We start from the raw sequence: 25,552 nt of genomic DNA on the forward strand, positions 1-25,552 counted from the left end.
CTCTCATTGTCATACATCAAGACTGTTAACACATAAACACACTTCCAGGCTATTAGTACATCTAAGAACATTAAAAAATGGAACTCATTTGGAACACCCCTAAAATTCATTTGGTATACTCTACACTTTTGGACTTGTGAAAAAACGTTTTGGACTATTTAATTCACAACACTGAAATTTCTTTTCAAAATTTCACTTTGTATTCTAGGGAAATAAATTATTTGATGAATTTTACAAATGTTTTAGCATTCACTCTTTTTTATTACTTAGTTTAAGACCAGAGAGTGTAACAGAAGACATAGAACACTGACAACTGAACTCAGTAGAGACTATATTAGTATTGAGCGGACAACAAAATTTGAATGAATCCAGAAATAATTAGTTTAGTGTGTGGGAATCAAAGTGAACAAGTCTTACTGTCAAGGGCTGTAACTGCTAACTGATGACATGTAGAAATGAAAGTCGGATAGATAGAATGGAAGGATGGAAAGGCCTAACTGACTATCCCATTTCATCACAACACGGACGAATCTAGGAAGGTGTACATTACAACATTTGAAGCAAAGCTGATAGAACATTACTTATATAGCATAAAATAAATTTAAAGAGATCATCATAATTCAATTGTACTTTGTATAAACGTTTGAGTTCAAAGGTCAAAGCCAGATTCACTCATGGAATAACCTAGATATATAATATATTCAATTTATATTTTGACTAAATCAAACTGACCAGGTATTTATTCAGAGCTATTTTAGTCCATCAAATGTATAATAATTTTTCTCCTTTCCATATTACAAAATTAAATTGCTGCATTAGCCTGGTGTTGGAAGTTTGAATACTGTATTATCAATTATTTCTAAAGATATTGCACTTGAGACATATTGCACTTGAGACATATTGCACTTGAGACATATTGCACTTGAGAGATATTGCACTTGAGACATATTGCACTTGAGACATATTGCACTTGAGAGATATTGCACTTGAGACATATTGCACTTGAGAGATATTGCACTTGAGAGATATTGCACTTGAGCAGCTACAGTGGCTTGCCATTGCAAATCCCTATCGAGTATTTTATTGCATAATAAACCTCTATACAAGCCCTTTTTGCTTGTACTCACACCCCCCCAGCCCAGAAGCATGACCCAGGGGACATAATACAAAATCTATCATATGTAGAATGCCTAGCCAGGCTATCAAATCTTATTTGTTTAAAAAAATATGTGAAAATGTGAAATTCTTGCATATTGGATCTTTGAAACTCTCTAAGGGGCCCCAGCGGCAGGAGCCAGGGATCACTACCCTCCTGAGATGGCGACTATCAGAGGAATATAACAACAAATGTCTTTTTTAAATTTCCAGTGAGCAGCTGAGAGGAGATAAGGTTATTGACAAACAGACAGATAGACTGAAAGACAGATGGAATGGATCTCAATATAACCAGTTAAAAGAAGAAGAATTATACTTAAAAAGAAATGCAAGAATTCTTTAAGTAAAATTTGTTATTTATTCAGTTAAAAAGTTAATAAAGCCTTGTCGATGTCACAAAAGGAACTATTGAGTGCTCAAAATAAAAACAAAATGAGTATACATAAGATGTACATTTCAAGCAAAAATTTCCTTTCAGTCCTGGATTAAATAAAGCAAAGATGGAGCATGAATATCAATAGATCATCATTCACAGTGAAATGTTGTAACAATCTGTGGCATCAAAGAAGACTCATGAATGAAATAGTCCAGTATAATGATTCTGTGTGTTACACGAATCAAGGCACTACACTTGAAATTCATACCTGATATATTTTAAGAGAGAAATTAAATCTTATAATCAGACAGACTGGTTCGAGTATTCAAAGAATGAGCACACAAATAATAATCTGTCCAAAATTTAAAATCAACTGTAAACCAACATGCCAAGGTGACCACATAAACTCACTCTATTCTTTAACCAGTTAGGTTACATATAAAAAATCATCATTCACTAAGAATGAAGTTTTGTTTTTTATATTATCCTTGTACATGTGCTGTATAAATATTAAAACATGCAAAAGACACAAGAATAGTATTTTGTACAAAACAAGCCAAGAGAAAGAGACAGGATATTACTATTCTAAAATAAAAGTGCTAGTGCATGTATTTACAATTATATCAAACCTTAATTGACATAGGTAAACAATGCACTCACTCAACAAAAATTGTAAAGAAGCTTACAGTAGAACATTGATTTCATACATTGGTTTCCTTGACCATGCTGCTGCACATACATGCATGAGCTGTCTTGCTGTTTAAGCATTATTTTATATAAAGCTGAATCACGGTGGTGTCATGAAGCCATAGCAAAGCTTGATTACGGAATACATGTCATTCTGCAGACCCTTGACAATCAGCCAGTCATTTGCCTTGTGCAGATTGTTTACCTTTACAGAACTCTGCTGGAGAGTCTGACAGGGAACCCTTCATCGCACTAGTAACATCTGACCATGCAATCACATTTCCAAGTTTCTTTTTGCAGCTCAATCTCAAGCTTTCAATTTCCTTCAAGGACAGCTCAGAATCCCACAAGTTTAGCTGTGTCAACTGACCAATGAAAGATTCCACACTGGAAAAGTCACCACCCAAGGAATCTTGTTCTTGTCCAATAATAAATTCTCCTCCACCTGGTCAGAAAAAAAAAATATGTAAAACAGATTAGTTGTAACTGCAAATATAAATTAATAAAAAAGCATGCCATATATCAAGGGAGATAACTGACTTGTGTAAGTTGGTTTCTGCCCCTTGATTTCTTTTCTTTTGAACAAGTTATTATTTTAATCTAGAACACTCATGAAATATTAAAATTAAACTGCTTTCATTTTAACCAATACTAACAAGGTCAGTTACAAGTGTACAACTATAAATATAATTGAGGTAGGTCATATTGCTGGTATTGCATCTAGCCTATGGTAGATATGGGTTATAACTGCATGCAAACATAAACTATATTGCATATATTCCCAATATGATAAGTTTTAAATATAATTGTTATAATTATTATAATAATCTCTTACATTCCATAATGCCTTTGTTGATGTTTGTTACATTATATAATGCCCTTGTTGATGTTTCTTACATTCCATAATGCCCTTGTTGATGATTTTTACATTCCATAATGCCCTTGTTACATACCATAATGACCTTGTTACATACCATAATGACCTTGTTACATTCCATAATGCCCTTGTTGATGCTGTTACATTCCATAATGCCCTTGCTACATTCCATAATGTCCTTGTTACATACCATAATGCCCTTGTTACATTCTATATGGCCCTTGTTGATGTTTGTGACATTCCATAATGCCCTTGTTACATACCATAATGCCCTTGCTGCATTCCATAATGTCCTTGTTGATGTTTGTTAATTCCATAATGCCCTTTTTACATACCATAATGCCCTTGTTACATTCCATAATGCTCTTGTTGGTGTTTGTTACATTCCATAATGCCCTTGCTACATTCCATAATAATGTCCTTGTTACATACATGTACCATAATGCCCTTGTTACAATCTATAATGCCCTTGTTGATGTTTGTTTCATTCCAAAATCCCCTTGTTAGGTTCCATAATGCCTTTGTTACATTCCATAATGCCCATGCCACATTCCATAATGTCCTTGCTGATGTTTGTTACATTCGATAATGCCCTTGTTACATTCCATAAAGTCCTTGTTACATACCATAATGCCCTTGTTACATTCTACAATGTCCTTGTTGATGTTTGTTGCATTTCATAATGCCCTTGCTACATTCCTTAATGCCCTTGTTACATTCCATAATGCCCTTGTTACATACCATAATGCACTTGTTACATTCCATAATGCCCTTGCTGCATTCCATAATGTCTTTGTTGATGTTTTGACTGACTATAAATCAAAAGACATTTTTACGGCAGTGGCCATGCTGGATGTCTGAGGGGTACTATTTTCATTTAGGAACAATACGACCATGGGTTGTATGTGTGAGAAGCCTCATGGCAATCCTTCCAGTAGTTTATGCACAGCCATGAAACCATTAGATTTAAAATGCCCTGTAAAATTATGGAGTATTAAAATTATACATCTCAATTACAACTTTTACTCAATAAATAGTATGTTCTGGGTAGGGAACATAATAAGGAGTGTAGGAGAAATAGCCACATGACCATAACAATGCCCAATAAAACAGGACCTATGGAGTATTCAATTTAATTACAACTTTTATTCAGTAAATAATTACTTACCCTTTATTGTCTGTCCATTAGCCAAGTCTTGTCCAGTATCTTCTGGAACACCATCTATAAGAATTTTCCAGGCCCCACGATCAGAGGACCAGATCACACAGACATGATGCCATTGCCCATCATTTGCCTTCACATTGGTTGACACCTTGGCTCCATTCACATAAAATGCAAATCTGTTACAGAGCAATTAAAAGTGTGACCAATATTCAGTATGATCTCATCGCTGAAAAAGCATTTCTTTTCTTGATCATCATGTTTGTTGTATATTTGTGTGTATGTGTGTGTGTATGTGCATGCATATGTTTGAGTGTATGTGTGTGTACATGTGTATTATGACTCTTTTAACATTTTCTGATGATGGGTCTTTGGTATTATAGAACCTTGAGTATTGTAACTTGACATTATAATAATCATTGTCATGATTTACATAGTAACTATTATTATTATCATTACTGTTGTTGTTGTTGTTATTGTTGTTATTGTTTTTGTTGTTGTTTCTAAAAAAGGTCTCACCACAAGAAATAAAAATAAAAATTTGACAGTTATTGAAAATTCAACAAAAATATTTTCTTAAGTCAGAATAGTATAAAAATGTTGCTATGAAAATATTTATTGTAAGCTAAATATATACAATCTATGAGTTAGGTGCCAAGATTTACCCATCATAGTCATTTAAAGTGAAGGCATTATCTATGCCATCAGGGGATGCATAAGAGAAGGGTGTGCCCTGATTTAATGTATCATCGGACTTCATCCAGAAACACAGGGTGGCAGCTGTCAAATCCTTTCTCATGGGAACCCTGGCATAGTCTGTTGTACTGGCCGTAGAGAGAAAGTCCAGTTGGAAATATATATCTATCTCTGTATTAAACATAATAATAACATCAAATAAAAATCTTTACTTTTGCAGTATTCATTTTATTCTGCATTAGTATTAACTACCATAGCATTAAATAGTTACTAACTAAATTACTACATTCAAAATTATATACAATTTCATTATGTTAAAATTTGTAAGCACTTACTTTCAATTCAACATGATTATTCTTTCCTCACATATGTTTACTATGATTTTTTAATGTAGTTTATTTTTTAAAATTCTATCTAAGTTGTAATTAATTACCAATGATGTCTTAATACTGCAGAAAGAAAAAAGAAAAAATACATACATACATACATACATACATACATACATACATATGCTTTAAAACAAATTGCATCTATCATGAGAATATACCCTAATGCGATGCAAAATCTGATGGGACACATCCCTAATAAAATTGCATAAAAACACAAGGTGTGAAATATGTTTCAGCATAACTAAAGTTTTAAGGTTGCAAAGTATAAAACTTTACCTTCAATATATATATAAATACTCTCCAATTATTTATTTTTGCACTAGAAATGAAATTTTATGAAATAACTTTTCATACAAACCCTGTAAACAGTCCTTCCCTGTGAACCCTGTTGGGCAGTGACATTTGAATCCCCCAGGAGTGTCTTCACAGTTGCTTCCCTTACTACAGGGGTCTGAAGCACATTCATTTATATCCACCTCACAGCTCCTCCCTTCAAAACCAGATGGACAGCTGCAGCTATATTAAAAGCAATTATTGTTAAGTATTCATCTGTACATGTTTTTAAGTTTCATGCAGAAAATCTGCAAAATCTTGATTCAAAAATTGAGGAATGGCAGCTAAGATGATCTTTGTATAAACAAATGCAAAACATATCAACTGAATATCTGGCCTGTTATAAATGTTGACATAGACAAAGTATTACATTACCCAATGTACAACCTTGACATTTAACCTTCTGACTCATAAATACCTATATTATTCCATGTCCAACAGAAACCTCCTGTCTAATGATAATGTTCTATGAATTTTAGGAGCAAACCCTAGACCCAAAGGCAGTTACCATTAATATCCCACAGCTTTATACAAAATCTCCTTTGACCTTAACCTCTGAACTTTAAAGGCCCATCGCTAGGGATGTTCACTGCCCCTAGCAATGTTGTGCTCAAAGTTTCAAAAAGATGCCAATGATGAAAACACAAAAATAAATAACTTTAAATAAAACTAGACAACGGACAGATGGATGGTAACCAATGAGTCCCATCATTTGCAAAATTTGTTCCAGGTGAAGCAAAAACGACAAGCAGAATCTGTAAGTTTAAACCAGGAGCTTTTTCTAAAAGGTTCAATGTACATGTTGTGTTAAGATATGGGCATTCAGACCTTTTCAATGTACATGTTGTGTTGAGACACTATAATATGGGAATTAAGACCTTTCCAATGTACATGTTGTGTTGTAGATATGGGCATTAAGACCTTTTCAATGTACATGTTGTGTTGTAGATATGGGCATTAAGACCTTTTCAATGTACATGTTGTGTTGTAGATATGGGCATTAAGACCTTTACAAATTGCATCATTTTCGTTTTCAAAAACAAGCAGTAGCATAGCTAGACATAGGTACAAAAGTGCAAGTGTACTACAAACACATTCATATACTATGCACAGTGCATGCATCAGATAACTGCCTAGTATTGTCACTGCCTTCCTTTTTTCCATCTCTTCTTCCTTTCTATGTTACTGTATATACTCCCTTATCAGGGGAGTGGAAATGATATTCCTATGTTGTGTATCATTATACATGATTGACAATATGATACACATCAATATATGTAAAGAACAAAGAAGCAAACAACTAAAAGTTATTGTCATAAGCATTATGGATTAATAATAACTTCTATAACATAAATATCATTTTGAATTCCTTCTCCAACACAAGCATTGGTGAATGCATTGAAATATAAAAAAATACTGATGCATTGTTTCATCAATGAATCATTTCACACTTACTTATAAGTTAGTTTCAAACTGCAAAACAATATAAACTCTCATCTACCATCACATATTGTGCTGGCTGATCAGGGTCTATGTTGTTTTGTTGTATTCATACTTCTAAGAAACTGCATAGATCCAGATCTGCCAGTACATTATGTACCAGTAGAGCAGGGTCTATGCAGTTGGATTCAACTTATAATTGAGTATATATGGTACTGAAAAAAATTCTGATAAACAGTTTTATTTGTTTTCAACCAGTGTTTGATACTTTTTTAATTGTTTTCCTTATACCTTTGCAATGATAATAGTATGAGATGTAAACCAACAGCATATGATGCCTTATTGTCTCAAGATTGATTCTGTTGTATTATCTTATTGAGTGGAAGAGTTTGTTTTAAATTGAATACCTATAATAACCACCTGTGTCAGAATGTAATCATTTAATAACCACCTGAGAAGGCATGTAATTCCTTTAGTAACTATCTGTGTAGGCATGTAATCCCTTTAACAACCACCTGTGTAGGCATTTAATCCCTTAATAACCACCTTTGTGAGCATAAAGTCCCTTTAATAACCACCTGTCTAGGCTTATACCATTCAATAACCACCTGTGTAGGCATATAGTCCCTTTAATAACCACCTGTGTAGGCATGAAATCCCTTTAATAACCACCCTTGTGAACATAAAGTCCCTTTAATAACCACCTCTCTAGGCTTATACCCTTTAATAACCACCTGTGTAGGCATATAGTCCCATTAATAACCACCTGTGTAGGCATGAAATCCCTTTAATAACCACATTTGTGAGCATAAAGTTCCTTTAATAACCACCTGTCTAGGCTTATACCTTTTAATAACCACCTGTCTAGGCTTATACCCTTTAATAACCACATGTGTAAGCATAAAGTCCCTTTGATAACCACCTGTCTAGGCATATACTCTTTAATAACCACCTGTTTAGGCATATTCCCTTCAATAACCACCTATGTAGGCATATAGTCCCTTTACTAACCACCTGTTCAAGTGTATATGCCCTTTACTAACCACCTGTGAGGGCACATAGTCCATTTAATAACCACCTGCCCAGGTATATATACCCTATAATAACCACTTGTATAGGCATATCTCCAGAATATTCAAATATATTTCCTGATGTAAAGTACAGCTACATAAAATTCATTTTTATATCTTTTATATCTTTTTGTGAAAATGTATAAACAGTAAACAGTGCTTTTTTCTTTTTCGTATTTGTTTTACTCTATCTCCCTGGAGCTGGTTTTCTTTAAACAAAATCTGTATTTATGTAAGCAGGTAGGTAGGTATAGCAGATAGGAAAGTAGGCAGTGTAACGGTACATCATTACAATCCTGGCTATATATCCCAAAAAGTCATAAAAAAACAAATATAAAGGCAAAAAAGGGTAAAAAGCATAAAATACAAAATTAGATATTTTATATAAACCCAACTCTTTAAAGAGTCTAAGACCTTGTTAGTGCAAACCAGATCATGTGATGCCTCCAAGGGCAAAAAAGTACACTCCAGTAGTTGCATCTTACAACCTACAGAATTGCACACTGGACCTATGGAAATCTACAATCGATTTCCTATCCATGAAAAATATCCTAAGACCCCACATTTAAATAATGCATTAACTGAAACAGTGTTTAGTGGCATTTCCATGTGTAATACCATAAATCTATTCAGCTGTTATTTTTGTTACAAACATTCTGAGTAGATATCAAAGAACTCATGACCTAGGAAGGTTATACAGTTATACATTCACACATGAAAGAATGAAATGTTACTGTCTAAATACCTGAATCAGAAGTTTACTATGTTCCATAAATGTTTTGTAAGGCTATAGTGTTTTTGATGGGTATTGTCTTGCATGTCACATTTTTCCCTTTTGATCCTCAACCATGACCTTGACCTTTTTGATACAACAAGCAGAAAAATTCTTTTATGGAGAGTTATAGCCTAAACCTGATAGTAGTGAATTTTGATGAGTCTCATTTCTTTATTTTGGATTTAACATTCATTACATAAAGTACAATGAGAAAATACTCTTTGGTGTGCATTTTACTTTTAGTATCTGTTATTCTACAACTTCATTTGAGAAAATAAAATGTACAAAACCCTTTGAATTAAATGTGAACAAACTCAAAGCATTACTAACTTGTCCCAGTCTAAGTGAGTTTGTAATTCACATAATATTATCTCAGTTCCAATACATTTCTAATCATTATGATTTTGTTTCAATTCAAGTCCATTTATAACCATATCATTTTGTCTCAGTCCAAGTTTGTTTATAACCTACATGATTTTGTCTCAGTCAAATTCTGTATTTTGTCTTAATCCATGTACCTGTGCAACCCACATGATTTTGTCTCAGTCCAAGTCCATTAGTAAACAACATAATTTTGTCTCAGTCCAAGTCTGTTTGTATAACACATAATGTTTTGTCTCACACAGTCATTTTGTAACGAACATGATATCTCACTCAGTCCTTTTGTAACCCACATGATATTGTTTCAGTCCAAGTCTTTGCCTTAACCCCTGTCCAATTGTAAGCTACATAATTTGTCTCAATCCATGTCCATTTGTGAACCACATGGTTTTGACTCAGTCCTTGTCCATTTATAACCACATGATGTATTGTCTCTGTCCATATCTATTTGTAACCCACATGATGTATTGTCTCTGTCCATATCTATTTGTAACCCACATGATGTATTGTCTCTGTCCATATCTATTTGTAACCCACATGATGTATTGTCTCTGTCCATATCTATTTATAACCACATGATGTATTGTCTCTGTCCTTATCTATTTGTAACCCACATGATGTATTGTCTCTGTCCATATCTATTTGTAACCCACATGATGTATTGTCTCTGTCCATATCTATTTGTAACCCACATGATGTATTGTCTCTGTCCATATCTATTTGTAACCCACATGATGTATTGTCTCTGTCCATATCTATTTGTAACCCACATGATGTATTGTCTCTGTCCATATCTATTTGTAACCCACATGATGTATTGTCTCTGTCCATATCTATTTGTAACCCACATGATGTATTGTCTCTGTCCATATCTATTTATAACCACATGATGTATTGTCTCTGTCCATTTATAACCACATGATGTATTGTCTCTGTCCATATCTATTTATAACCACATGATGTATTGTCTCTGTCCATATCTATTTGTAACCCACATGATGTATTGTCTCTATCCATATCTATTTGTAACCCACATGATGTATTGTCTCTGTCCATATCTATTTATAACCACATGATGTATTGTCTCTGTCCATATCTATTTATAACCACATGATGTATTGTCTCTGTCCATATCTATTTGTAACCCACATGATGTATTGTCTCTGTCCATATCTATTTGTAACCCACATGATGTATTGTCTCTGTCCATATCTATTTGTAACCCACATGATGTATTGTCTCTGTCCATATCTATTTGTAACCCACATGATGTATTGTCTCTGTCCATATCTATTTGTAACCCACATGATGTATTGTCTCTGTCCATATCTATTTATAACCACATGATGTATTGTCTCTGTCCATATCTATTTATAACCACATGATGTATTGTCTCTGTCCATATCTATTTATAACCACATGATGTATTGTCTCTGTCCATATCTATTTGTAACCCACATGATGTATTGTCTCTGTCCATATCTATTTGTAACCCACATGATGTATTGTCTCTGTCCATATCTATTTGTAACCCACATGATGTATTGTCTCTGTCCATATCTATTTGTAACCCACATGATGTATTGTCTCTGTCCATATCTATTTGTAACCCACATGATGTATTGTCTCTGTCCATATCTATTTGTAACCCACATGATGTATTGTCTCTGTCCATATCTATTTATAACCACATGATGTATTGTCTCTGTCCATATCTTTTTGTAAACCAAATGATCTTTACTTATGTTGTGCAACATCAATGAACTCAAACTTGTGAAGAAAAAAACCAATGGATTGCAGGTTTTACAAATGATAAGTGTTTTAAATACCTAAGTGATAAAGATACAGAAAAGATCTTGGGTTGGGTTTGGTGCATGTGCAATGTTAGTCTAGGTGTTAAGATACCAAATTGATCTAGATTTGGTTACATGCATTTTCAATGCTACTGCATGTATAAAATACAAAATGGACACAGATTTGGTTACATGCATTTTCAATGCTACTGCATGTATAGAACACAAAATGGACATATATTTGGTTACATGCATTTTCAATGCTACTGCATGTATAGAAACACAAAATTGACACAGATTTGGTTATGTGCATGCATAGAAACACAAAATGGACATAGATTTGGTTACCTGCATGCATAGAAACACAAAATGGACATAGATTTAGTTATGTGCATGCATAGAAACACAAAATGGACATATATTTGGTTATGTGTGTGCATAGAAACACAAAATGGACATAGATTTGGTTACATCCATTTTAGAAACACAGAATGGACATAGATTTGGTTACATGCATGTAAAGAAACACAAAATGGACATAGATTTGGTTACATGCATGTAAAGAAACACAAAATGGACATAGATTTGGTTATGGGTGATCCAACTGCAGTTGTAAAACTACAATTAAAATTAAAGGGTTTTATATAATTAGTACTTTGTGATTGATTCCCACAATATTGATTATTTCTTGTAATACATTGCACTTGAATCAAAAGATTCAACCAACAAATTATTGTTAAAATCAAATACATGTATCATATACACATTTTTTCAAGACATTTTTATTATGGATACCTAAGGGTATGCAAACAAAAAAGCAAATTTCAAACCCTGCAGTCCTCAGTTTGGAATTTAAACTGCTCTCAGTTTATTTTCAATGCTTTTTCTTCCCCACATTATGTTTTATTAAGGCCATAAATGAACTGTGCTTCTCAATTATTTGTATTCCACTGTTTAATAATCAAGCCTACTCAGTTTATACAATCAACATCCAGTGACTGATCCTTTGGGTGAAGTTTCTGAGTCTGAAATGGTGTTCATAATAATTACAGAAAGAAACACTCACCTGAAATTTCCAATACCATCTACACAAGTTCCTTCATTGAGGCATGGTCCACTGGCACACTCATCATCATTAATCTCACAGTTAATTCCCTGTATGCCTGAAGGGCAGACACAGTGATATCCTGCAGCCTCATCCACACATGTCCCACCATTAACACATGGGTTTTCGTAGCAGTCATTAATGTTCATCTCACAAGTCTCACCTACAATTGATTTCAATATTTTTATACTGACATTTACATGTAAAATTTTATGAAATAACATTGGTATCCTTTAAACATTTTCAGTTTCTATTGAGGGGCACAGGTGATGCCTGATTTATGCCACAGATGGTATTCCTGAGGTTGTGGCATAAATAGAAAGTAATTTTCCCATAGGATACTTGTAAATTAGGGAAGTTCTTGGGCAAATCTTACCTCTAAGTTTTCAAGTAACAACTATTTATGCTTAATTTTCAAAAAAATTATGTACATGAGCTGTGCACAAGCCACAACACAAGGTGCCAGTGATGATGTAAAAGTGAATACAGTGGCTCAAATTCAATATTATTTTTTAATTATAAATGGCATTAAAAAGAAAGTGTGTAAATTGATTGGCATAAATCAATCAAGAATCACCAATACTTAATTTTTTTGTTTATGTAAAACAATGGATATGTATATGATATCAAAGCAGAGCACAAAATAAGCCTTTCAATACACATAGGAGTGGAGGTGCTGCTGATTTCATTACATGTAGGAGTGGAGATACTGCTGATTTCAATACACATAAGAGAGGATGTACTGCTGATCTCAATACACAAAGGAATGGAGGTAATGCTGATTTCAATGCACATAGGAGTGGAGGTACTGCTGATCTCAATGCATGACTGGAGGTAGTGCTGATTTCAACATACGTAGGAGTGGAGGTACTACTGATTTCAATGCATGACTGGAGGTAGTGCTGATTTCAACATACGTAGGAGTGGAGGTACTGCTGATCTCAATAAACGTAGGAGCAGAGTTAATGCTGATTTCAACTCACAAAGGAGTGGAGGTACTGCTGATCTCAATGCATGACTGGAGGTAGTGCTGATTTCAACATATGTAGGAGTGGAGGTACTGCTGGAGGTAGTGCTGATTTCAACATACGTAGGAGTGGAGGTACTGCTGATCTCAATACACGTAGGAGCGGAGTTAATGCTGATTTCAACTCACATAGGAGTGGATATACTGCTGATTTCAGCTGGGCTTCATCCTATATCTATCTTGTTTATCATCATGTGCTTAAACCTACTCGCTGTTCAACCATAGTGTGAATATAAATATAACATATTCTTATGATCATGAGTTGATATGTAATATTGAATGGGAAAACATTTCCACCAAATCAATAAGCTAAATATGATAACAGGATCAATTCCATCCAATAGATATATTAAACTTGACAACAGTCCTATTTCCATTAAACAGATATATTAAACATGACAAACAGTCTCAATTCCATCCAACAGATATATTAAACTTGACAACAGTCCTATTTCACTCCAGTAGATATATTAAACTTGACAACAGCCCTATTTCCATTAAACAGATATATTAAACATGACAAACAGTCCCAATTCCATCCAACAGATATATTAAACTTGACAACAGTCCTATTTCACTCCAGTAGATATATTAAAATTGACAACAGCCCTATTTCCATTAAACAGATATATTAAACATGACAAACAGTCCCAATTCCATCCAATAGATATAGATATATTAAACTTGACAACAGTCCTATTTCACTCCAATAGATACATTTAAAAAGACAACAGTCCAATTTCTGTCAAATGGAGAACACTTCCATCAAATAGACTTATTGAATATGGAACATACACATTTATATTAAACAGGCATGCTGAATATGAGAACAGTCCAATTTCCATCAAATATATTTCAATAAAACAAGCCTCCTTTCTATCAAATACACTTGTTGAATATGACAACAGTCCCACTTCCATCAAATAGGCATTTTGAATATGACAACAGTTCCTTTTCTGTAGAATATGACAACAGTCCCATTTCTGCTGAATATGACAACAGTCCCATTTCCATCCAATTGTCTTGATCATCCACGCATGTAAACAATGTTAGGCAATAATAATATTGTCTACATAATGCAAATATAGTCAATGCTGTGCTAGGATATTTAATCATGTCCCAGAAATTTATCCAATCACCTACCTGATCATGTTGAGTGTGCATAACACTCTGGTACGGCATGCTTAACTTACCAGTGAAACCATTCTCACACCTGCAGATGTATCCATTCACCTGGTCAATGCAGGTACCACCACTTTGGCATGGCTGCTCCTTACAGTCATCTATGTTTATCTCACATTTCTTCCCTATAAATGCAGATGATGATTTTTAAATGAAAATAAAATTGTTTTTTCAGAAAGCAATTTTGTTTTAACATGTAACTTGTATTTCAGGCAATTATTTTGTACAACATTTGAAATGAGCCTATATTATAGTGAGGAAACAGTGACTGTTATTCATCAATATAATTCTATATACACCGCTCCCTCGATAACGCGCGCCAGGATAACGCGCGATCCCGCTTATAACGCGGTGTCCGTCTTGGCTCCCGATTTTTTCCAGACAAAATGTATTGAAAATATCTTTAAAATATGCTGAACATGAAAAAATTACGATAAGAATTGATGAATTAAACCTTGATACATTGCTCGTTTTATCATCGAAAATGGTGATTAATGCCCGTAAAAATATAATTCATATTTTGAAATTTGCAAGTTCTAAAGAAGAATTAATTTCAGAGATCTCGAAAACGCTTCATTATGCGTATTTGGACGCCAATTTTTGATCTGGGAGGCAGAAAATCACTGAAGCAGGAGTCCTCCGTACGCATGTAATAGGTGCGCGGGAAAATTCAAAGATTTGCCGGTCCTGTTTCAGCCACCTGCTTTGTGGGAAAATGTGTTGATCAGTTAACTGTGCTGATATTTACAATGACAGAATTCAGTGACTGAAAGACTCTTTGATGTACTGTTGCCATTTTATAAGAGTACATTAAAAAAAAAAAGAACATGATGCAACAGCTAGGCGGCTAGTTCAAAGGCTTTGACTAGCGGCCGAGTGAGAAAATGTACTGATATTTAGTGATTGAATTCAGAGGCAGAAAGACCCAGTTTTAAAATCCTAGCGAGACCTCTGTTTAAAGATATCATATATTATGTAAGTTTTTATGATAAATAGTTGTCAGTATACTGTAAATAAACAGTCTGGTGAAATAGCGATCAATGAAAACTTCTGGTAAATGCTAACAGGTGGCAACAGAGAATGAAATAAACACCAATTAAACGTCTTCCTGTGTGAAAGTCACGTTCTAATCCTTTAATTCCGTTTCAGTGTAAACATTATAATCACAACATATTCTGTTCATTGAAAACATGAAAAGAGTCAATCGACCGTCACATCGAAACCCGTGAGTACTTCTGTGAGAACCTAATTACATGTACATGCCGGCTTTGTTTTGATCAACAACTTGGGGAAGTGTTTGTTGCATTAAAAAAAAAATCGATTACAAGAGACCTCGGGTGCTGGATTAAAGATCTTGGAGCTGCCTTTGACGTAAAGCAAAACAGTAACAGAGACAACGACGATGACAGTAACTTCGAATGTTTCAGTGAAACTGATGTCATTAATGCCGAGGCTGTTTGGGAGAAATTCGTACAGACTCATGGTCCTGAGATGGGCGTTTCTCTTGATGATATGGAGGAGTGGATTTGTGCTGACAATAATTGCCCCACAGCCGAATACATGTCAGATGAAACTATAATTATTTCTATAGCGAACAAATTTGCAGCAGAAGACGATTCTAACTGGAGTAACACAAGTGTTGAAAGTGATGAAGACGCAGATGTTGCACCCCCACCCCTCTGCACAGGTAGCAATCAAATATTTTGATATTGCCATAAGGTGGCTGGAGACCCAAAATGTTGACTAAGTAAAGCTCATGCAGTTGAGAAATCTGAGGGATTTTGCGCGGCGGCAGAGAAACCAAGAGTAACACACACACACACACACACACACACACACACACACACAAATAACTGATTTTTTCAAAAAGTGAATTGATATTTGTCAAGCGTGGCACAAACGGTAAGTATTAACTTGTTCTAATTTACGTTGTTTTAAATTTGTAGACCAATTAAATATGTTAGTACTGATTAACCCTTGTTTTTTTTTGTTTTCCATTTTACTTCTATCACATTCAAATCTATTTATCAATCTATCGTTCGATCGACACTGTTTCGCGAAAAGAGTCGATCTTTTGTATATAAAAAAATGTCTAATTTGGATCAAACAATAAAACTAGAATGTATCCAGTTCAACATAAAAATTAGTGACGTAGTACACAATGTGTGAAGTGGTACACATGTTAAGCAAACGGAAACCACGTGGAATAATGTTTTCGATGATCGCCTCAATATACTGTAATTTATCCTAAAATTAATGTTGTCCTATGAGGAAATAATAAAGTACACCGTTATGAAGAGATAGTTATTAACAGTTAATCTCAGAACGATTATAAAGTGAGTATTCAACAGTATAATCTGCCTACCCTCCCCCCTTATTTCTCCGTTATGTCGTCAATCACTTTATTGGTTTTGGGCTTATTTTATAGGTCCCTCGATAACTCGCGCCTCACTTATAGTGCGGTCGATGTTTCTGGACCCCGATGTGCGCGAGTTATCGAGGGAGTGGTGTATGATTAAAATTCATTTATTGATATATACAATTCATTAATTGCTATAAGAACTTCATTAATTTGTATAAATCAATATCTGCATGAAACAGTAAATAGCCATAAAGAACTCTTTAGCTCCTAATGTTTTATGAATCAGATTGTGATCACTAGAAAAAGTTTAAGTTTAATATCCCAACTGCAACCATAATTTTCTACTGCTGCCTTGAGCTTTGAACTTACAAACTCCAAAATCAGTTTTATTTCTGTCCTCAGGTCAATATATGTGTCACATCTAAAGAAATCTACTGCAGTAATGAAGAAGAGGTTGCAATAAATGGACTGATGATAAACTGCATTGAAAGAATTTCATAAAATTCAACTGAAGACCATTTCCTCTTTCTAACTACTGAGTTTGAAACCATCTATACTGTTTCTGAGCAATAACAAGACTTTCTAATTGGCTGCTGTGGTGGCCATACTGGATGTAACATTGGCACCATTTTTATGCATAGGACCAACTGGACATATTAAAAGTCTTTTGGTGGATACCCATTAGAATATGACCATTATTTCTAAATAAGTAGCAAATAACCATTATAAATATGGTCACCAGTGTGGCTTTGTTGAATATCAGATCAGCATCATCTGAATTTAGGCACAGCTAGACACCATATGAAGTACTCTGGTGACAGACATCAGGTAAAAACAATACCTAAGAGGTAATTAACAATAGATAAAGAATTAAATCTGTCAGGAGGGCCAATTTATGTAACATTATATATTTTTTCTTTGTCACAAAGGTAAGATAATAAGTCATACATTAAATCAAGTTCTTCTCTTTGCTGATTACAACCAGACGTTATTTTGTCAAGATCATAACACGGTCAGCATAGGCTAAAAATAGATTTTATTTAGGATAGCATGAATTACCCAAATACACCCAAATATACCAAAATACTACCCAAATATAACAAAATACTGCCCAAAATACTCTCAAATACTGTCCAGAAACAAGCACGTGATACATTTACTATAAAATAAATGTTTCACTTCATTGCAAAGTTACGTTCTGGGTCAAACTGAAATACGTTAAATTACTAAAGCAATTAGAAATTCTTTGTACGAAACTTAACATCTCCAATTACCATTTGCTCAGAAATTATCTATTTGCACCGAACGTTATAATGAATAATGTTAAATATTCATTAAAGCAGTTTGTCAAAACAATGAAATATCATCATTATTTGTAATTGTTTATGTCATTTAAAACATCTGTAGAATGCTCCTTGTGGGAATACATTTTATATGCACATATGGTAAGTACTAGAAAAACTAAATCTGCAAAGGCGGTGCAGATACGTCATATATTTACAATACTAGAAAATATTTACAGTTTATACAAAATTAAGACTTAGAAATGTTTGATTTATCTATACGTTAATCGTTATAGTTCTTTTCTCTACTTATTTAAATATTTGCAAATGTGAAAATTACTTCTCTCTCCTTTTTTCGTATTGACCATGAAATGTCCTCGTGCAACATTCTAAACATATCTAATTAAATTTTGAGAGAATGAATAGGACGTGCAAAGATATTGAATTTATGTCAATAAAAACTGTGTACTGTTGATACAACATTTAAAGTATAGGGTAGTGAAGTGCTATTGTAATCAGATTGGCACATGTTATCGCTTGTTACAGTCGCAAGTAACCGAGTACATATGCACTACCTCAGTTAGCACTGCAGCGCTACAAAGACAGTTCAAATGATTTTCAACAACAAATATGTAAAATTTAAGTTGTTCCATGCTGTTGGTTTGGCAAAGTCGTCTTGTGAGAAAGCCTAACCAATATACTCGTTGAAAAGCCATGATGTTGACGCTAAAACTCTTGGGACGGGGCAGCACACATTTGTGGACAGATTTGTATATAAATTCTATATGTATCGTATTTAGATGCAATGAAAAGAAAATTAAACAAAATCTATTATATCTTCTATCATCTTAGTTCTATGTGTAAATGTTAAAGGAAAAGATTTAAAGCGATTTTAATCTCTTTTTTTCTTCAATTTTGTTTATATGTAAACAATAAAGAGTTTTTATATTTTATACCAATTTATTCATTGGGCGTCTCTTTTTACTTTCACATTTTAAACTGTGGATTCATCTATTATTAGCTAAATAATATGCATTGGGAAATCAAAAGTAAAACAGATAGGCATTAAATTATAAAATGTGCGACTTAAAAAGCAGGGTCCACGTACCTAGAAAATTCTTAACAAGCTATACTAAAGAAAATAGTCCAGTACAATACTGTCCAATAACATTTTTTAGTTTTCTTTGCATGTCTTTGTATGTGTTTACTTTTATGACCGATATTGCACTAATTGATCATATGTTTCTTTCATATTTAGAATCAATTTTCTGCATTATATATATATATATATATATATATATATATATATATATATATATATTATCTGCTGAATCAATTAAGTGAAACCGGCCAACATTCTATGTATTGGTGTTTTTTATTTGTTTTTATCATTCAACAGTGTGTGTGTGTGTGTGTGTGTGTGGTCATATTCTATATCTTTTCTAGGAGAAATAAACATTAAAAAAAAACAAAACTAAAAATTTTGACCACCCAAAGGCCAGTCCAGACACAGAAACTATATAGCTGACAAAACATAGCATATACGTAGCAAACATGGAAGATCATTGGCCGCGATTACTGGAAATAGGGATCAACTTATGTAATTATCCACAGAGATCAATGTCAATGGATGATAGCACAAAACATACAAGTTATTAATTTTATAGAATAAAGCTATCAAGTATAGGGAGAGGAGTAAATAAGGGGCCTGTATAGACAGGAACCCCAATGAACGATTCATCCAAGAAAGTAGCAAATTAAGAGAAACCATCGCAACAAAAACGATCATATTAATACATTTTCTTTTCAAACTTCCTTTTGACTGTTTATGGAGAAAGAAACCCACATAAATATGAGAGGGTGGGAACACGAACGCATAAAAGCCTTTGAATGTTTCGAACAAAGAACCATGGAGGGGGTGGGGACAGACCTGATGTCAATAGCTAATTATATCTAAATGTCGAAGGTGTGCCCACAAATAAAAATTAATATCATTCTAGAATATAGATATCTGTAATTTAGTATGCAATTTAGGGACATATATATCATCCCGGACTCTGTCGATAATTTACAAGCAAATGGTAATTGGAGATGTTCGTTACATTTCGTACAAAGAATTTCTAATTGCTTTAGTAATTTAACGTATTTCATTTTAACCCAGAATTTAACTTAGCTATGAATTTTAAAATCTCTTTAGTTGCAAATGTATAATGTGCTTGTTTCTGGACAGTATTTGGGTACATTTGGGCAATATTTGGGTGTATTTGGGCAGTATTTGGGTATATTTGGTCAGTATTTCGGTAAATCATGCCGCCATTTTATAGATTAACACACACAGAAAAATTAACCTTGAACAAAACAGAGCACCAGAGAAAGATTGGAAAATCATGTGACAATACATTTATTGCTTCTTTTACAAAGAAAGCATTTTGTCCACTCTACAAAAGATTCATCTGCATAATTAAATCACATACAGTTTGCAACATCCAAATAAATCATTACCAAACATTAACATGTCATCACGTAAACAGAAACGTATTATTTTAGAAGAAAGTCGGTTATTCTACTCAATGACATCAGGTCAGGTTGGGTGGTGGACTTGCTGAACAATTTTATGCAGAAAAGATTCAAATAAAACAATTTGTATGTTGAAAAGACTTGAATAAACATCGTAACCAATAAGGAGATTATACAGCAGCAGTGGGAAAATGAAGCAAATAGAAATAGAATTATGTATGTACCAAGATTAAAATGACATTTTTGAATAGTTTTGCAATGTGCATGAAAACAATACACGCTCACATATCACACTTACATCAAGAATAAGAACTATTAATGTATATTCAGTTGAAATAAGTCTATTATTATAACACGAAGAACGTTTTAATAATTAATGTTACTTTGAAATGAAGATATTAAATGAAGATATTAAATGCTTTGAAGTATGTAGTTTTCTTACTACATACATTACATATAATTCTCACATAAAATTTATTCCCCCTCTGGAAAGGCCACCCATCTTATAAGGCCACTTTCCCAGTGCAGAAGGGGTGGCTGTATAAGAGGGGTACCACTGTAATAAATGTGTCCCATAGGCACAGATGTCACTTCCTAAGATGGTATAATTGAGGAATCTTTCTTTCATATGGAAGGGCAAACATTAATCAAACAGGGGCCACAACTCAGTCATTTATTACACTGAGAAACTGAAACTGAGTTTACCTAGATCAAACAGGGGCCACAACTCAGTCATTTATTACACTAAGAAACTGAAACTGAGTTTACCTAGATCAAACAGGGGCCACAACACAGTCAATTATTACACTGAGAAACTGAAACTGAGTTTACCTAGATTTTCCTTATTTCATACTCTATACACAATCTGGCTTAAATCTAATAGAATTATTGAAAAGATACTGAGCAGAAACCTCGCTTAACATATACAGTACATATAGACAAACGGACATACAGATAGGTGGATGTGGGGTTAAACACCTAGTAACCCTTCCAAACATACAACAGTGGCATGAGCAAAACAAATTCAGAGATCGGTCCCTTTTTTCTTACCCTGTAGGTTAGTCTCATTAATGCTGATCCAAAGCAGTTCAAGAAGGATGAATAAAAGATAGAGACAATTCAGAGAAATTTCAGCATACCTTCATATCCAGTTGGGCAATCACACTGGTAATCGTTCAATAGGTCCCTGCATGTACCCCCATTTAGGCAGGGGTTCCCCTCACAGTCATCAATATCGTTCTCACAATAAACACCTGGGTAGGTACAGAAGGGATGAAAATATCAAGTGAACTTATGTTTTTCATTTTATTGCTGCATACATCCACATATAAGTTGTGTCCAACTGCCAAGACCAATATCTACGATTGCATAATTCACCAGCAGATTTGGGTCTATTCAATTTGTTATTTAGTAATTAGTAAAATAAACAACATAGACACTGATCTGTCAGTGCATTATGCAATGGCAAGTCAGGGTCAATATTGCTTGCAGTTGGACTTGAGTTACAAGTGATTATATACTGCAATCATCATAATAAATTGCATTATGGATCTGTAATTACAACTTATGTGACTCATAAACAAAAGCATTATACACTGCTATGACTTCAACATGAAGAATATAGTATACATAATGGAAGAACTTTCCGCAGATAACAACTTTATTAAACAGAAATAATGGAAGGACTTCTTTCCCAGATTACAACTTTATTCAACATATACAATGGAGGGAATTATTTCACAAATTACAACTTAACTCTGTTACGTATATTTAATTTACATTGTTTGTTAGTTTTTGTATTATTTTTTATTTCATTACATGCTATTGTAATGTAACATTGTTTGCTGGACTTGATCTTGTCCACAATGGAAGCACTTCTTTTACATATTAGGACTTTTTTCAACATAGATGAAGTTGCTGGACAGATCTTACCACAATACCATGACTACTAAAGGTACATATGGTTTAAATGTAGGGTAAAATTATTTTATAATTTTATGTTTAATAGTGGAGGTTTTTTTTCTTATCCTCTACTGGATTATATATAATTTTTAGGACAAGATTCTTTTCGGTGCAGTTTATAGCATCATCCATGTACATACCTGCATACCCTGGAGGGCATTCACATTCAAAACCAAAAGTCCTTGGTGTACATGTTGCGCCATTACGGCATGGCATTTCTAAACACTCGTCCGCCAGCAGCTCACTGGACTGCGCATCATCAGTGGGTACAGTATCATCAGCCTGTATCTCATGGTAACCTGCAACAAGTGAAGCTTCATTTCATATTACCAACTGTATACAAATCACATAAATATGTTTCTTGAATTTTGGTTGCAAAGTTTATATTCATGAAAGTTTTCTTTGCCCTAAAATATTTAAGAACTTGTAAGAAACAAACAAAACATACCTTCACAGTTGAAAAGGCTTGTTGAGGCTGTTCCATGAGTATTCACACTACCAGGGCACTCAAAGCAGGACTTTTTGCCCTTCCCATCCTGGTAGGACCCAATGGGGCAGGGAAAACAGGGCTCTAGGCCTGTCTTGGATACATAGCCAGGCTCACACTCCTCTGGAACAAATCACATGATTAAATGTTAAGTTTGTTTTGTAACTGAAAGACATAACGTGATGCAAATAAAAAGCCTTATCAAAGGTAATAGAATAAAAAGCCTTGTTAAAGGTAATAAAATAAAAAGCCTTATCAAAGATAATAATATAAAAAGCCTTATCAAAGAAAATATAATAAAAAGCCTTATCAAAGGTAATAAAATAAGAAGCCTTATCAAAGGTAATAAAATAAAAAACCTTATCAAAGGTAATAAAATAAAAAAGCCTTATCAAAGGTAATAGAATAATGGTGTTGTTGTTGTTGTTGTAGGGTTTAACGCCATTTTGCAGCACACTATAGGCTATACATGGCGGCCAGTATTATTGGTGGAGGAAGAACCCGGGAAAACCCCGGAAAGAACCACCGACCCACAAGAAACTACTGGCAAGCTTTCTCACATACCCACATTGGCTGAATCCGAGACTCGAACCCACGTAGACAGGTGAGATGGCAGTGATCCGTAATGGAGAGTGCTTTAGACCACTCGGCCACTCGGAGCCCCGGTAATAGAATAAAAAGCCTTGTCAAAGGTAATAGAATAAAAATGTCTTATCAAAGGTAATAACATAAAAAGCCTTATCAATGGTAATAACGTAAAAAGCCTTATCCAAGGTAATATAATACAAAGCCTTATCAACGGTAATAACATAAAAAGCCTTATTCATGGTAATATAATATAAAGCCTTATCAAAGGTAATAACATAAAAAGCCTTATCCAAGTAATATAATAAAAAGCCTTATCAAAGGTAATATAACAAAAAGCCTTACCAAAGGTACTTTTAAAGCAGATTCTATCCTACTCCTTCTTTACAAATATTATATTTACATACCATAATACTTGATTTCACTTCCTTCCTATATATTACCTAAACTTTACAAAGTAAAAGCTTTCATACAAAACAACAGCTTTTGTCATGGTTTTCTTGTACAGTTTGAAAAAATGTTGGACTACGTTTGCTGTTTTGTTTGTTTTAAATTGTTATGTATATACTAATTTACTGATACCATATATACTTGAGACCACTCCAGTGGCCTAGTAGTTAGAGTGTCCACCTTGGACGCTGGAGATTGCAGGTTCAAACCCTGACTGAGCCATACCAAAGACTTATAAAAATGATGCCTCCCTCAGCGCTCAGCATTAAGAGGTTAGTGTTAGGACTGGTTGGCCTGGTGTCGGGATAATGTGATTGCTTGGGACATGATGCTACATGTTTGCAGTATGATGCCCCAGAGCTAGACATCACCATAAACTGCCACACTGCATACATCGTAGTGATATGGCTGAAAAATTGTTACAGCTACATTAAAAATCCAAATCACACACACACACACACACACACACACACACACTCGATTATAACTCAAGTGAAACTGTAATCAACAACATATCCTGACCTGATGTAGTAAAATGCACCTGCAGATCTGGGTCTGTGTCATTTGTTCTACTGATTACTCTAAAGAAACTGCATAGACCCATATCTTCGGCCATATTGTACGATGGCAGATCTGGGTCTGTGTCATTTGTTCTACTGATTACTCTAAAGAAACTGCACATACCCAAATCTTCTGCCACATTGTACGATGGCAGATCTGGGTCTGTGTCATTTGTTCTACTGACTACTCTTAAGAAACTGCATAGACCCAAATCTTCTGCCACATTGTACGATGGCAGATCTGGGTCTGTGTCATTTGTTCTACTGATTACTCTAAAGAAACTGCACATACCCAAGTCTTCTGCCACATTGTACGATGGCAGATCTGGGTCTGTGTCATTTGTTCTACTGATTACTCTTAAGAAACTGCACATACCCAAATCTGCTGGTGCATTGTAAGATGGCAGATCTAGGTCTGTGTCATTTGTTCTACTGATTACTCTAAAGAAACTGCACATACCCAAATCTTCTGCCACATTGTACGATGGCAGATCTGGGTCTGTGTCATTTGTTCTACTGATTACTCTTAAGAAACTGCACATACCCAAATCTGCTGGTGCATTGTAAGATGGCAGATCTGGATCTGTGTCATTTGTTCTACTGATTACTCTAAAGAAACTGCACAGACCCAAATCTTCTGCCACATTGTACGATGGCAGATCTGAGTCTGTGTCATTTGTTCTACTGATTACTCTAAAGAAGCTGCACAGACCCAAATCTGCTGGTGCATTCTACGATGACAGATCTGGGTCTATGCAGTATGCAGTTACATTTATCTTACCAGTCAGTAAATATGGTAATATATTATGCAGGTACATTCAGGCAAAAGATAACACAAGAGAGAAAACAGAAGGGATATAAATGTATTTAGTTAAATAGTGTTTTGCTAAAATGATTA

General features: G+C 34.2%; 1 protein-coding gene across 1 annotated transcript in view; it reads right to left on the reverse strand.

Moving 5' to 3' along the window:
- The window catches only part of LOC149808233 (sushi, von Willebrand factor type A, EGF and pentraxin domain-containing protein 1-like), a 167,676-nt gene that overhangs the window by 36,790 nt on the left and 105,334 nt on the right, over positions 1–25,552 (reverse strand). Inside the window, exons 17-25 of the mRNA XM_089975273.1 lie at positions 23,021–23,182; positions 22,713–22,871; positions 21,750–21,863; positions 14,460–14,573; positions 12,201–12,402; positions 5,701–5,858; positions 4,923–5,124; positions 4,264–4,436; positions 2,424–2,663 (exon numbers count right to left, since the gene is read on the reverse strand). Of these exons, the coding sequence (XP_089831399.1) occupies positions 2,424–2,663; positions 4,264–4,436; positions 4,923–5,124; positions 5,701–5,858; positions 12,201–12,402; positions 14,460–14,573; positions 21,750–21,863; positions 22,713–22,871; positions 23,021–23,182 (1,524 nt within the window). The remainder of the gene's footprint in view (positions 1–2,423; positions 2,664–4,263; positions 4,437–4,922; positions 5,125–5,700; positions 5,859–12,200; positions 12,403–14,459; positions 14,574–21,749; positions 21,864–22,712; positions 22,872–23,020; positions 23,183–25,552) is intronic.

This window comes from Sinohyriopsis cumingii, chromosome 1, assembly GCF_028554795.1.
Source record: "Sinohyriopsis cumingii isolate HCF-2022 chromosome 1, ASM2855479v2, whole genome shotgun sequence".
Classification (NCBI taxonomy): Eukaryota; Metazoa; Mollusca; class Bivalvia; order Unionida; family Unionidae; genus Sinohyriopsis; species Sinohyriopsis cumingii.